General features: G+C 46.7%; 5 protein-coding genes across 5 annotated transcripts; 3 read left to right on the top strand and 2 right to left on the bottom strand.

Annotated features, from left to right (window-relative positions):
• Nucleotides 1-477: 477 nt before the first annotated feature.
• Nucleotides 478-686, top strand: PHALS_06877 (uncharacterized protein; the record flags this gene model as incomplete). The annotated part of the gene is made up of 2 exons (XM_024720242.1): nucleotides 478-536; nucleotides 596-686. 2 exons carry the CDS (start codon nucleotides 478-480, stop codon nucleotides 684-686), a joined length of 150 nt encoding a protein of 49 aa, XP_024585460.1.
• Nucleotides 687-1777: 1091 nt separating this feature from the next.
• On the top strand, nucleotides 1778-4407 carry PHALS_06876 (anti-silencing partial; the record flags this gene model as incomplete). The annotated part of the gene is made up of 13 exons (XM_024720241.1): nucleotides 1778-1822; nucleotides 1902-2025; nucleotides 2094-2137; nucleotides 2208-2259; nucleotides 2334-2408; nucleotides 2478-2516; nucleotides 2583-2741; nucleotides 2809-2903; nucleotides 2965-3219; nucleotides 3303-3319; nucleotides 3399-3452; nucleotides 3548-3660; nucleotides 3737-4407. The coding sequence occupies 13 exons, from the start codon at nucleotides 1778-1780 to the stop codon at nucleotides 4405-4407; spliced, it is 1743 nt and encodes a 580-aa protein (XP_024585459.1).
• Nucleotides 4408-4673: 266 nt separating this feature from the next.
• On the bottom strand, nucleotides 4674-5705 carry PHALS_06875 (protein arginine n-methyltransferase; the record flags this gene model as incomplete). Its single annotated transcript, XM_024720240.1, has 1 exon — nucleotides 4674-5705. The coding sequence occupies one exon, from the start codon at nucleotides 5703-5705 to the stop codon at nucleotides 4674-4676; it is 1032 nt and encodes a 343-aa protein (XP_024585458.1).
• Nucleotides 5706-6105: 400 nt separating this feature from the next.
• On the bottom strand, nucleotides 6106-6984 carry PHALS_06874 (60s ribosomal protein; the record flags this gene model as incomplete). Its single annotated transcript, XM_024720239.1, has 4 exons — nucleotides 6106-6288; nucleotides 6370-6447; nucleotides 6511-6694; nucleotides 6974-6984. 4 exons carry the CDS (start codon nucleotides 6982-6984, stop codon nucleotides 6106-6108), a joined length of 456 nt encoding a protein of 151 aa, XP_024585457.1.
• Nucleotides 6985-7377: 393 nt separating this feature from the next.
• On the top strand, nucleotides 7378-8953 carry PHALS_06873 (dihydrodipicolinate reductase; the record flags this gene model as incomplete). Its single annotated transcript, XM_024720238.1, has 5 exons — nucleotides 7378-7690; nucleotides 7748-7953; nucleotides 8020-8302; nucleotides 8369-8473; nucleotides 8574-8953. The coding sequence occupies 5 exons, from the start codon at nucleotides 7378-7380 to the stop codon at nucleotides 8951-8953; spliced, it is 1287 nt and encodes a 428-aa protein (XP_024585456.1).
• Between the last annotated feature and the right edge of the window lie 2661 nt (nucleotides 8954-11614).

Raw genomic sequence — 11614 nt, 5'->3', positions numbered from 1 at the left:
TACATGAGCTTGATCCAGCTCACTGGTGACAAACTGGGTGCCATCGTATCACTTTTCGTTCTAGAAAAATGACAAGAATGTGCGATTCATGCAGAGGAGTGCGGGGGTGTTTCGTACATCCACATTCCTGGCAACTTAGAGGGTCGGAGCGTAAAAGAATTGCATCTGCGCTCCCGTCGAAGAGTAAATCAACTGCATCATTAAGAATGTCGTGCTGTTCGTTTGTCCGTAGTCGTACGCTAGGTAGAGTGAAACCATGCTCATAGGAGCAACCATGAGAAAAAGGTGCAAGTGGAGATGAAGAGCCCCAGGCGCACTTTCTTACTGTTTAAGCGCTCACTTTTGCGTAATGTCAAGAGCGAAAGTGAGCACCAAAGTGCGATCCATATCTAGGTGCGAGAGGCTGGACAAAGTACGAACCGTAATTACGGTGTACTTACACATACATGATTGTGCAAAATTCTAAAGTCTAAAGCAATGGAGCTGGTAAAACGAATAGACTTCGTCGAGGACGGAACGCGAGCTGCTTGCCCCGAGTACTGCAGTATACATATTCGTTCGGTGAAAAGGTTTAAATGAATATGTCTAGTGTTAGCTTGCATCCGACTTACATACCACTTGATGAGAAACGAGCAGAACTCAGTACAAGAGCACCCGAGAAGCTGTCAGTTCTGCTTCTATATTAGGCTTACGATCTCATGATCCGTGCGATGCGGACTCGATATCAAGCCTTTTTGTAAAAAAGCGCTGTTCACAACTCTCCTTCAAACACAACACACACGTTTGTGCGACGATGAAGCGATTTCCAACGTGGAGTAGAAGGACAGTCCCGACTTGGAGGGAAGAAGAACGACTCGAGACCTTGAAGGAAAATTTGCAACAAAATTCAAATGAGTTAATGGTTCCTAGCTACATGCAAAACATCCCAACGGCTCTTAAAGGCCCTTTATTCTTATAAATGTTTGGGTTTCTGATTTATACAATTAAGGGTGCATTGAGGTTGTACCACAAGTTTTTGGGTGTACGGAGCTTCGACTTCGAAAAGCTTGATTTTCAACTTTCATTGAAAGTATCCTGCAGAATTGACTGGCTTACGCCACCCACTTCGAAAGACAGAGACACGTCGGTCGTCGGCTCTCGCTTTTTGTATAGAGGAAGCTTTGATTTTAAGGGTCCGCATGAATAAATGCACAGAGGTTGGGTTCTACTACCATGACCGAAAGCGAGAGCCCTAACCGTAAGTAGTTGTCTGGTTAGCTGTGCTTTTTTCAAGAGTGCATGCATTTGAATCAATGCTTCTTAGACAAACACGATATATATATTACAACCACGCCCATATTTTGGTACTTGTGTATATCTAGAATTAAGTGAACTTCGTACAAGTCCACGAAATGTGTCAAACACAAGGTTACGATATTCACTCTTCTAAATTGGAGCCGGTAAAAGGTGCGTAAAAGTTGACCTTGCGATGCACCTGTCACTAAGATAACTATATGAAGGTCGGCCTCATTGAGCGCTCAGTTGGTGCATGTCATGGTGTGTTGCAGAGGATTTGGAAGTGACTTTATAATACATCAACGCTATTGCTTTAAATAGTGGTTGTGTACTACATATATATTTTATAACAGTGAGTTCATTGCGTACTACATACAACATACACCCTGCTATATACTAAACCATTGTGGGCTCTGAAGCTACCAAAAATAAGCCAAAAAGTCGACGTCGTGGTCGAGCGCTGATCCTTTAAATTCAGTAGCGACTGGTCATTTTTAACTCTATGCGCACCGGGCTGCCTACTGTACAAGATCATCACAAGGACCTGGTAAGCAGCAAAAATTGTAACAGCAGCAGCGATACCCGTGCGTGGCGTCAATCGCTCTCACTCTTTCGGCGTGACAAAGGCAAGTCGTGTGCATTCGCTCCGACCGATTGGACGAGAAAAAACGCGCATACCTCGACGATACGACCAACAGCGTCCACCTTCGCGCTGTCTTGGACGTGCAAACCCGGCGAGCTGCGGAAGCTGTATCACACCCAACTACCATGCATAAACAGCGATAGTAGTGAGTACAATTCTGGCAGTAGCGACCTAGATAGCTTGAATATGGAAGACCAGCTCAGTACCTTTGTGGAATACGTGCGTTTAAAGAAGATTGGGTGATGCGTCTAGAATCGATGTAATTGTATATTTGTGTGATCACGGGTAGAACGCAGCGGACGTGGACAGCTTGGATATAACTCCGAGTCAAGACTTTGATGGTGTTTAACATGTCGTCTTTTTCAAGTTGTTTATACTCATGAAGCGTTATAATTTTTTCTTGTTGTTTTCGTAGGTGATTGTCCAGACATCGCTTCGTCGCAAGTCTCGCAGTCTTTGCAGACATGTAGTTGGAAAGACGTCACTGATGGTACCTTGTTTTTGTAAATTCCCTCATGTAATCGCAGTGATTGATCAATTTGCGCTTGCTGATGTGCAGTAAACCAATTTCAGGAAGAAGCATCGGAAGTTTTTGACGGTGCGTTATCAAATAGAAATGTCTGTGCTTGTACAGACAGACTCATCTTTGTCTTCTTTAATGCAGATATAATATATGAACCTCCACCAGATCCAGAATTTTGTCGCGGTAGCGCTATAAAAGAACGACGCGACGCTGAAACTGCACATTCGATGCATCCGATGGTCAACAATACTTCTGAAAAGCTAGCATTCGTGTGCGACGACAGTGAGAGCTCGTTAAGCGGTAAAATTGCATTTGGTCAATTAGTTTGCTGTCATGAAGCTGATTTTAGCTTAATTTGTTCTGTCAGATGGGTTTGACGTCGCACTAAATCTCACAAGCAAGCGAAAGGCCAATTCTGATCGTTTCGATGATATCGGCGCAAATAAAACGCCAGAAGCGAAGGTGTGATGCAATTTACCAATTTAATTATAAATGGGTAGCTTTTACTTGTACATTGCCGCAGTGGAGACAACGGCGATCTATAAAGCGAGATAGCTCGTTTGTCGATACTGCTAACAGTTGTTCAGGGAACCAACGGCTTTCGATGATGGCTTCACCCCACCCTGCTACCACAAGTGAAGTCGAAAAGGCAGCTGCTGATGGCGTAATTGAATTAGAGGACTATAGTTTTGACTCGAATGATGACTCTAAAGATGGTCTTAAGAGAGCTCGCAATGCGTGTAACAGTATTCTGATGCAGTCAGGGGCAGTACCGGCTGTAAGTGGCAAAGTACCAGTCAGTTCTTCACCGGTCCCATCAACGGCGCTATATTCAGATGCATCTCAGCCTCGTTTTGTAAGAAAGAGAAGAAAACTTGGTCAGCTTACGCTTGATGCTTTCCTTCGGCAAAATGACTAAAACATGCGTTAGTTTGACACCAGCATTTTTTGTTTTAGCCACAAAGTTCTTTCTTACAATTTTGAGCTTGCTGTGTCATCGTACTTTGAATGGTAGTTACGGTACCATGTTGTGGTTTATGGCGCGAGTGCAACTAACAAAGTCTTTACCTTGCTAACCTCTCATTCCTCAAACACCCCCGCTGTAGCGACATGGCGTACGTTACGCTTACTAACATCACTGTGCTGGACAACCCCACAGCATTTACGAATCCCTTTCAGTTTGAGGTCACATTTGAATGCGCACAACCGCTTGAGGCCGGTACGTACAAAGTTCCGATATTTGTCAATCAGATCCCAATTAATGAATCGTAAATCAACACTGTAATCTGCTACAGATTTGGAGTGGAAGATTACATATGTTGGTAGCGCAGAGGATGAAAGCCGCGACCAAGTGCTTGAAGAGGTACTAGTTGGTCCCGTGCCCGTCGGCACCAACAAGTTTGTTTTCCAGTCCGATCCGCCCAACCCTGACATGATTCCGGACGAGGACAAGGTTGGTGTCACTGTGGCGCTCGTCACCTGCTCATACCGTGGACGTGAATTTGTACGAGTGGGTTACTATGTCAATAACGACTACGCCGATCCATTTCTGCTAGAAAATCCACCCGCTCGAGTGGATGTGAGCAAGCTACAGCGAAATATTTTGGCGGACAAACCGCGTGTCACGCGCTTTCCTATAGATTGGTCGCCAGCTGGCTCACAGAGTCTCAGTGCTATGAATGATGGTAACAGCCCAGTGGTCAATGATGCTGGTTTTAGTACTATGCAGACTGGTTTACCTGGTGTTGGCAATGACCTCGATATGGACTTTGTCGACGATGAGGAACTAGTCAAAGCAGCTGCCCAGCTTGACCATAACTACACGGATATTGTTATCGATGGCGCTGCTGCCGACGGTATGGAAGAGGAGATTGATTTGGAAGAAGAAGACGATGAGGCGGACTCTGTCGAAGAAGCGGAGGAGGAAGATATTGATGGTGACATGGAAATGGAGGATATTGAGTAAACAAGTTTGTTGTTCAAGATAGAGACACTAGCCTGTACATAAGGCAGCGAATAAGCAGGACAAAGTTATCGTATTTATAGAAAGAGGCTCAAGATCCTTTGAATGGCGACAAGTGATCTGAGTAACCGTGCGTTCTGCACAGGAATGACAAAAATGAAATGAGTTTTATTGCATCGAATGAAAGTCTAGCCTGGAGACTAGATCTAAAATACAACAAAGTTAAAGTACGCTAAAAAGAGCATGAATCGTGAATGCTTTTGCAAACTCTAGCGAAGTTTGAACTCATGCAGGCGATTGTAAGAGCCGCTGCCGCCATCAAAGCGCACGTTTATGTCAATATCCAGGTCGCGAGGATTGGATGCGTTGGGCTTGCACGTCAGCTCACCTTCAATCACCTCGCCAGGGTGACATGCAAGCTCGCCCTCCAAATAAAACACAGTCTGCTTCCAGTGCGTGTACTCAGCCTTGGGGCCAGTGGAGAAGCTCAGCTTTTTGTGTGTTGCCGAAAACATGCAATCAAAATATGCCACAAGCGCATGGCAAAAATCCTGGCGGAAGGCAGTCAGTTTGAACGAAGATGAGAAATTAAGTTCCTCTTTAGTAACTTTGGTCAGGTCAATGTCGAGTATCGGGCAAACATCAGTGAGCAAAGCGTCACTGCTGACGGTGTCAACCAACGGCTCTATCTTGGCAATCTCTTTGATGCAGCTCATATCAAAGCCGTAGACATTGTCCCAAAAGTCAAGCTTCTCGGTCTTGTACTCTCCATCCTCAATGGCTCCAATAAAGAGTGTGGCATGGTCCGGAAACATAAGTCCACCGGAGACCAGATACTTATCACGTGCATAAAGCACTGTGTCTAGCATAGATTCATAAAGCAGGAAGTAGCCCATCCACTCCGAAATGATGATGTCCACATTATCCACCGGTAGCGATAGTTCTTCCATCTTGCCCTGGATAAGTGTGATCTTGTCAGCAAATCCGTTAGCCTTGACAATGTCGCGGGCCTGAGTTAAAATATTCGAGCAGTCGACACCATAAACATGTTTCGCACCAGCTTTGGCGGCAAACATTGAGAGAATTCCGGTACCACACCCGACGTCGAGAACGGTCTTGTTCTTGAAGAGATGTTTGCTTTGCAAAATGGCGTTCATGTAAGCCTTTGTGCGCACCGTATCCTTCAGCATCTCTTCATGTATACCAAAGTGTGAGTACGAGTCAAAATAGTAGTCCTTGCTTGTCATTACAGTAGCGTTATCATTAGACACAGAGGTGAGCGATGGCTTTAAGGTCGACATTTTCGTGACTGATCAACAAATCGATTGGAGAGCCCTATGCAGTCACTGTCGCGAGGTCATATGGCTCAAAGGAGAGCCTTGACATTCATGTGAGAAGTAGAGTTTGCAGCGTGAGCCTACTGCAATTTGAGTTACTGTCTACTCTACCACAGCTAAACACTGGTATACTTTTACCAATTATAATAGTAGACGACATTTGGAGACTTCCCTCCTCCAAGACTGATCTCTATTGAGTTCGTTTAACATTAAGCCGACAGTATAAACTGCGTTCGTTTCAAACTAATGTTCACACCATCGCTCAAAGGCAATAATGAAAGAAGCTTCTTTGCCGATGATCGGCATTAAGATGGTATGTAAATCTTCCAAGTAGTGCTGAGACTTGACAGACGACCCAACTGACTTAGATGGCACCGCGGTTGCCAGACTTTTTCTGAGCGCGCGGTGCGTTGGATCCTTTCGCTCCCTTGTTAGCGTGCTCAACTTTGGTGACCGTCTTTTTCATCTTGCTACGCTCCTTAGCCTCCTTCAAGGCGGCACGGGCAGCAGCACGAATCTCCGGCTTCTGGTTACGCTTCTTGCGAATCTGTCCCCAGTAGTCAACCAGCACGAAGTAAGATACTGCGTGGATGACCACAGACGATTCGAATATAAGATAAAAACTTACGTCATCGGCCGAGACACCAACTATGGCACGCTGGATCTTAGTGGTTTTGCGAGCGCGACGACGAGAAACTTCTTCAACCTGTAAACCGGAAAATTATTATTAAAATCCAGCACGTTAATCACAACAAATTCCAAAATAAACCTTGAGTTTCTTGTTCATGCGGCGCCAGCCGAGGGTCCACACGATCTTGGTAGCCTTCTTGCGCTGCAAAAATAGCGACTTGCTCTTTGCATTGATGAATACGTATGCAGATCCATCGCGACGGATGTAACGCGAGCCGTGACCAGGGTAGATGCGGCTTTCGCTGAATGAGCAAGTCTCGGTCCTGGAGCCAGAACGATTCTTAGTTAATCATTTGTCCACATCCACAATTGCTTGTTTATTATTTCTAAAATGTCCGATCCCCTGGAGCGACAGAGAGGCCGTTGTTGCTCCGCGGATCGTTTGTGTCGAGGGCTCCGATGATCACTGTCAAACGTTCACTGATCACAATTCATACGCTCGCTGCGTACCATATGAGCCTGAAGTCTTCGTGACATGTGTAACTCTCTCTCGCTCCAGCATATTTGTTATGTGTGTCATCGATAAAGAGGTGCTTACTTACTTGATCACCATTTTGCCTCAGTCTTCTTGGGAGAATTTATGCCAATTGACTCAATGCAACGATCTAGCATGCTAAAGCTACTTCATTCTTGCCACTTTAAATTGGCTGGCTAGAAGACGTTTACTTAGCTACAACATACGCGTTACTTTTATCAACAATATCAAAATATGTCACTAGGACATGATTTTATGTGACTAATAAAGTATCTCGCCACAGATTGCATGTATACAATTTTCGAATCCTCTTAATGAGAATAAAATATAGCTGTGAAATACGAGTTGACACAATCAAAACTATACTACAGATATAAAATAGTAATGTGCGATCATAAAGACATTTACTGTGCAGATCGAATAAATCTTTTCTTAATAAATGTCGTTTTTTTTCTGATCACGTGAGAACGAATGCGCTATACTCGCTTGGCACGATATCATGTCAATGCAAAACAAGCTGCCAAATTACGTCGCAGGCAAAGCTCCAACTTGAATTTCGCCCCTATACAAACCGTGCAGTCGTCTCCCTATGCTCAAACGCAGACAACTCACGAAACTGTAAATTTTGGCCTCGGTCAGCCCTCGGCCTCCCAGCTGCCTTTGGGCATGTTTCGCGATGCTGCATTGAACCGTCTGAGGCTAATTCAAGACCCAATGGTACTTCAATATGGCATTGCTTCGGGATTTTACGAATTTAAAAAGGAGATTGCCAACCTTGTGACAGGTAAAAGGATCAGTACAAGTGGTAGTGGCGACTGACAAGCGCTTTGCTATCTCATAGGGGGTGATAATTCAAAGAGTGTCAACCCAGAAAGACTAATGGTAACAGCAGGCAATTCACAAGCCATATCCCACACTGCCATGGCATTTTCCAAGACCAACAAGCTAGTTTTTGTGGAGGAGCCGACCTATTTCTTAGCACATGATATATTTCGAGAGCTGGGACTGGAATTAAAGGGTATTCCGGTTGGGGAGGAGGGAATTGATGTAAGTATCGCATGCTTGGAAAAATTTGATGCATAACTTTCCTAAAGAGAGTTGCATGTATTAAAGCTGAACGTGCTCGAAGCTGAGCTGGCCGTGGGAAATATTCCGGCATTCTTGTATACGGTTCCGTTTTTTCATAACCCAACGGGTAGCGTGTTGTCGCCGAACCGTTGCAAGCACCTTGTAGCCCTTGCGCAAAATTACGGGTTTCATATTATATCCGACGAGCCCTATAACTTACTGCACTTTGAAGTCGATGCCTTGACATCACTTGCAACATACGACGACTCCGGTTTGGTTGTCTCACTTGGAAGCTTTTCGAAAATTCTTGCTCCAGGTCTTCGCCTCGGTAAGGAAACAACATATACATGCAGTCTAAAGTCTTATTTTCTTAGCTATACTGCTTTTCGTGTAGGCTGGGCGCAAAGCAGCGTCGAGACTATCGAAACACTCTCTACTATAGGTGTGCTTCGTAGCGGTGGCGGCCAGAATCCCATCACCGCAGCTCTCGTTCACGCAGGTAAGCGTATGTTTAAGTTTTGCTGTGGTACGCTTTGCCGTAAACAGCTTTTCATTTGACTATACTTCCTGCTGTGTTTGATGGCTGTCGTTGATACAAGTAGTCTTGGAGCAAAAGAAATTGTACCCGCACATCGACGAGTTAAAGAAGATTTTGCAAGCTCGGAAGGCCGCGATGTGCGAAGCATTGCGTGAGTACTGCCCGGACTCCGTATTTACTGAGCCCTCTGGCGGGTACTTCTTGTGGCTCAACCTGCCGAACGGTGTGCATACTGAAGCTCTGCTAAAAGAAGCTATGGTCTGTCACGGTGTAGCTTTCACACCCGGGAACCGGTGCTCTCTCGGTGAGACGGACGGTAATGGAATCGATACGGCGTTGACTCGCTGCGCACGCCTATCATTTGCCTTTTACAACGAAGATGAGATTCGCATAGGCATCCAGAGGCTGCAGAGCGCCCTCAACAGCCTAGCGTGTTATTAAAATAACTCATTGCCAAAAGCATCATCAGCAGTTTTTGATATAAAATACTTAGCAGCATACCTCCAGATTTAATTTCTCGTATTGTTATACAAACTTATGTTTTGCAATTGAGTGGCCAACCTTGGTAATTATTAAAAAATATTATGCTCAATCGGCAGACAGCCACCCTGCACAAAGTTGACGTAATACATCGGTTGTGACAGGTCGTGTTGATCTACGTACGCTGACTTTAAGGCGATTTGTCATCTGACTTCGGTAATGGGCTGTAATGGTACAAAGAGAAATAATCTTGTTGCAGCTCATCCATAATGTGTGAAGAACTCAGCAGCGCAGTGTGTTGAGAATACGAAGCAATACCGCAAGGCCAAGATGGGCGTGTTGAAAACGAGAATTCTTTAGGAGATAATAGCACATGGGCCTCATCGAATTCACTCCAAAATTGGTAAGTGCAATGCTACAACCCTATTGCCATATAACAGTATAAGACCAGTGAGGAGGGTCTCGGAGCATGAACACAGTAAGTGCAGCGGGGCTGCCGTAGCTCATCCACATAAAGGAAGCTTGGTTAAGGTCGGGTCCCTTCGCTCTATATTTAGAGCCAGTACGAGTGTAGCAGATCGCAATCAACTTACTCGGAGAGTAATTACAACCTTAATCCACGGCTAATCAACCCTTACGAAACTCTATTCTCGGTTTAAATTGCGGCGGAGCCACCTTATCTAAATCTAAAGGTTCACATATCTATATAGGAAAACCTAATTGAATGTATAACTACTGGCTGAACCAGCCACGTACTGACTTCGTGTTTAAGTATAGCCACATCATTGCGTGGTCACGCCATCTTGTGTTACCACACCCACACCCTTCATACCAGGGCACGTAAGAACCCCGTTACACTCTCCCCCATCAAGATTGTGAGCACCTACAGTTCACATTCAACTGTCGCCTCAAACGAGACTCGAGTTTACAAAGACACCAGAACCTTCTTCACAAATTCTCTGCTCAATTCGCTCCCTGTGTCGAGGACACGGTAGACAGACAGCCTTGCTGGTTACGAGAACGCCCGCAGGCAGACTTATCTCCGTCTCCTTCACTCGGTGCAACTTTGGACACCACGTTCGCGGCTCGAAGGGAAGCGCAGCCCAAGCTCTCGGTGACCGAGTACCGCGCAGTGTATTGTCAGCGACAGAGTCGAACGACCAAGAACCCAGACGCAATGTCTACTCCCGACCACGCACCGCGCCCCCCCCACAGGCGATGGATTACCTCCTCGAGGATACATGGACGTCGAATAAGACTTTCCCAGGATGGGAAGCAGAAGAGGGCGAGTTGTCCCAGCGGTGCGACGTGAGCCCTGCTCGAACTTTGCGGATGTGATGTACGTTTCCCGAACTCTCGGCATCCGGGGGATGTGGTGTCACTACCAATGACCTCGACGAGGCACTGAAGCAGCAGCTGGATGCTGTCAGCAGGGTGCCTCCCATGCGCGCGCATACACAATCGGTTCCCTAACCCATTGTGGAATACGGATTCTGCTCGGCGGATCCCGCTACGGAAGCGAAGGACGCGATCACTCGATTGCTGATCGTCTACGTGGTTGGGCCCCGAGCATTAGACAAACTGAGCTTGACGGACAAAAAGCTCTCCAAGCTTGCTTCTTGAGTCGTCAAAAAATTCCAATGGAGACGTACCGCACTCGACTCCGTGCTTAAAAAGAAGGTGCTCCTGGACCCGCGATGCGGACGATTCCTGTGATGCTCACCCCTGGAAAAACCGCTGCGGATGATGTAGAGATCTTTAAGCGGCGGTTGCAGCGGTACCGAAATCTTTATCGCTGTAATACTTCCAGTTGAGCCACGAACAGGTGAACGCGCGCGTGGACCGCCATCTTCGGTTTGAGTTTGCCAAACTCGAGGCGCCTTGCCGACTTCCTTAGGATCGTCGCCCTGCGACGTATGGATTAATCCATCACGCTCCCGCGAGCTCTGTGATCTCTCACACGGGTGAGTTGTGACCGCAGCAGCTCAGGGTCATAGCTTGAGCTCAGCTCATGGCCCTTCGGATTCCACGGCTATTTCCGTGAAGCGTAGGGCGTACGATGACGCGGAACGTCATTTCCCTCTGTCGTCGACGTCTGGGCAGTCTTGTCGAAGTAGCACTTTAAACTCACGCGAATTCTCGAAGTCAGGGTATCCCCGCCACTTCACAAGATACTGGGTTTGACTCTCGCGACGACGTCGACCAACAAAACTCTCCACGTGATTGTGAGCACCCCCATTTTTGTCGAAAAGGGTTGGCGGCGGACGATGACGACTGGGTCGATCGTCGTCAGGTGACTCACGATGCTCTTCGGGCTCTTGGGGCTCTTGGGGTGGAGGTCCGTCACGATCGGGATCCGCCGAGCATCATGCTGGGGTCGCATACCGCTGCGCAGAGACCAAGGGAGGTTGGAGCACTTTGCGCACCTGCCTCACGCTGAGAAATATCGCGCTCTCTTGGAGCGGCTCCTAGCCATTGAGTAGAAGAATGCATCACTCCATGCGACGGTGGAGTGCTTGGTGCCGCTGGAGATGGAGATTATTGCACATCGTGCTCAAAACTAGTTGCTGGTCCAGCTTCTGGGTGATCGAGCGTCTGTGGACGCCGTTCTGGCACCAACGC

Source organism: Plasmopara halstedii, assembly GCF_900000015.1.
Source record: "Plasmopara halstedii genome assembly, contig: Scaffold_3060, whole genome shotgun sequence".
In the NCBI taxonomy this organism is placed as follows: Eukaryota; Oomycota; class Peronosporomycetes; order Peronosporales; family Peronosporaceae; genus Plasmopara; species Plasmopara halstedii.
This window is presented reverse-complemented; position numbering and strand designations above follow the sequence as displayed.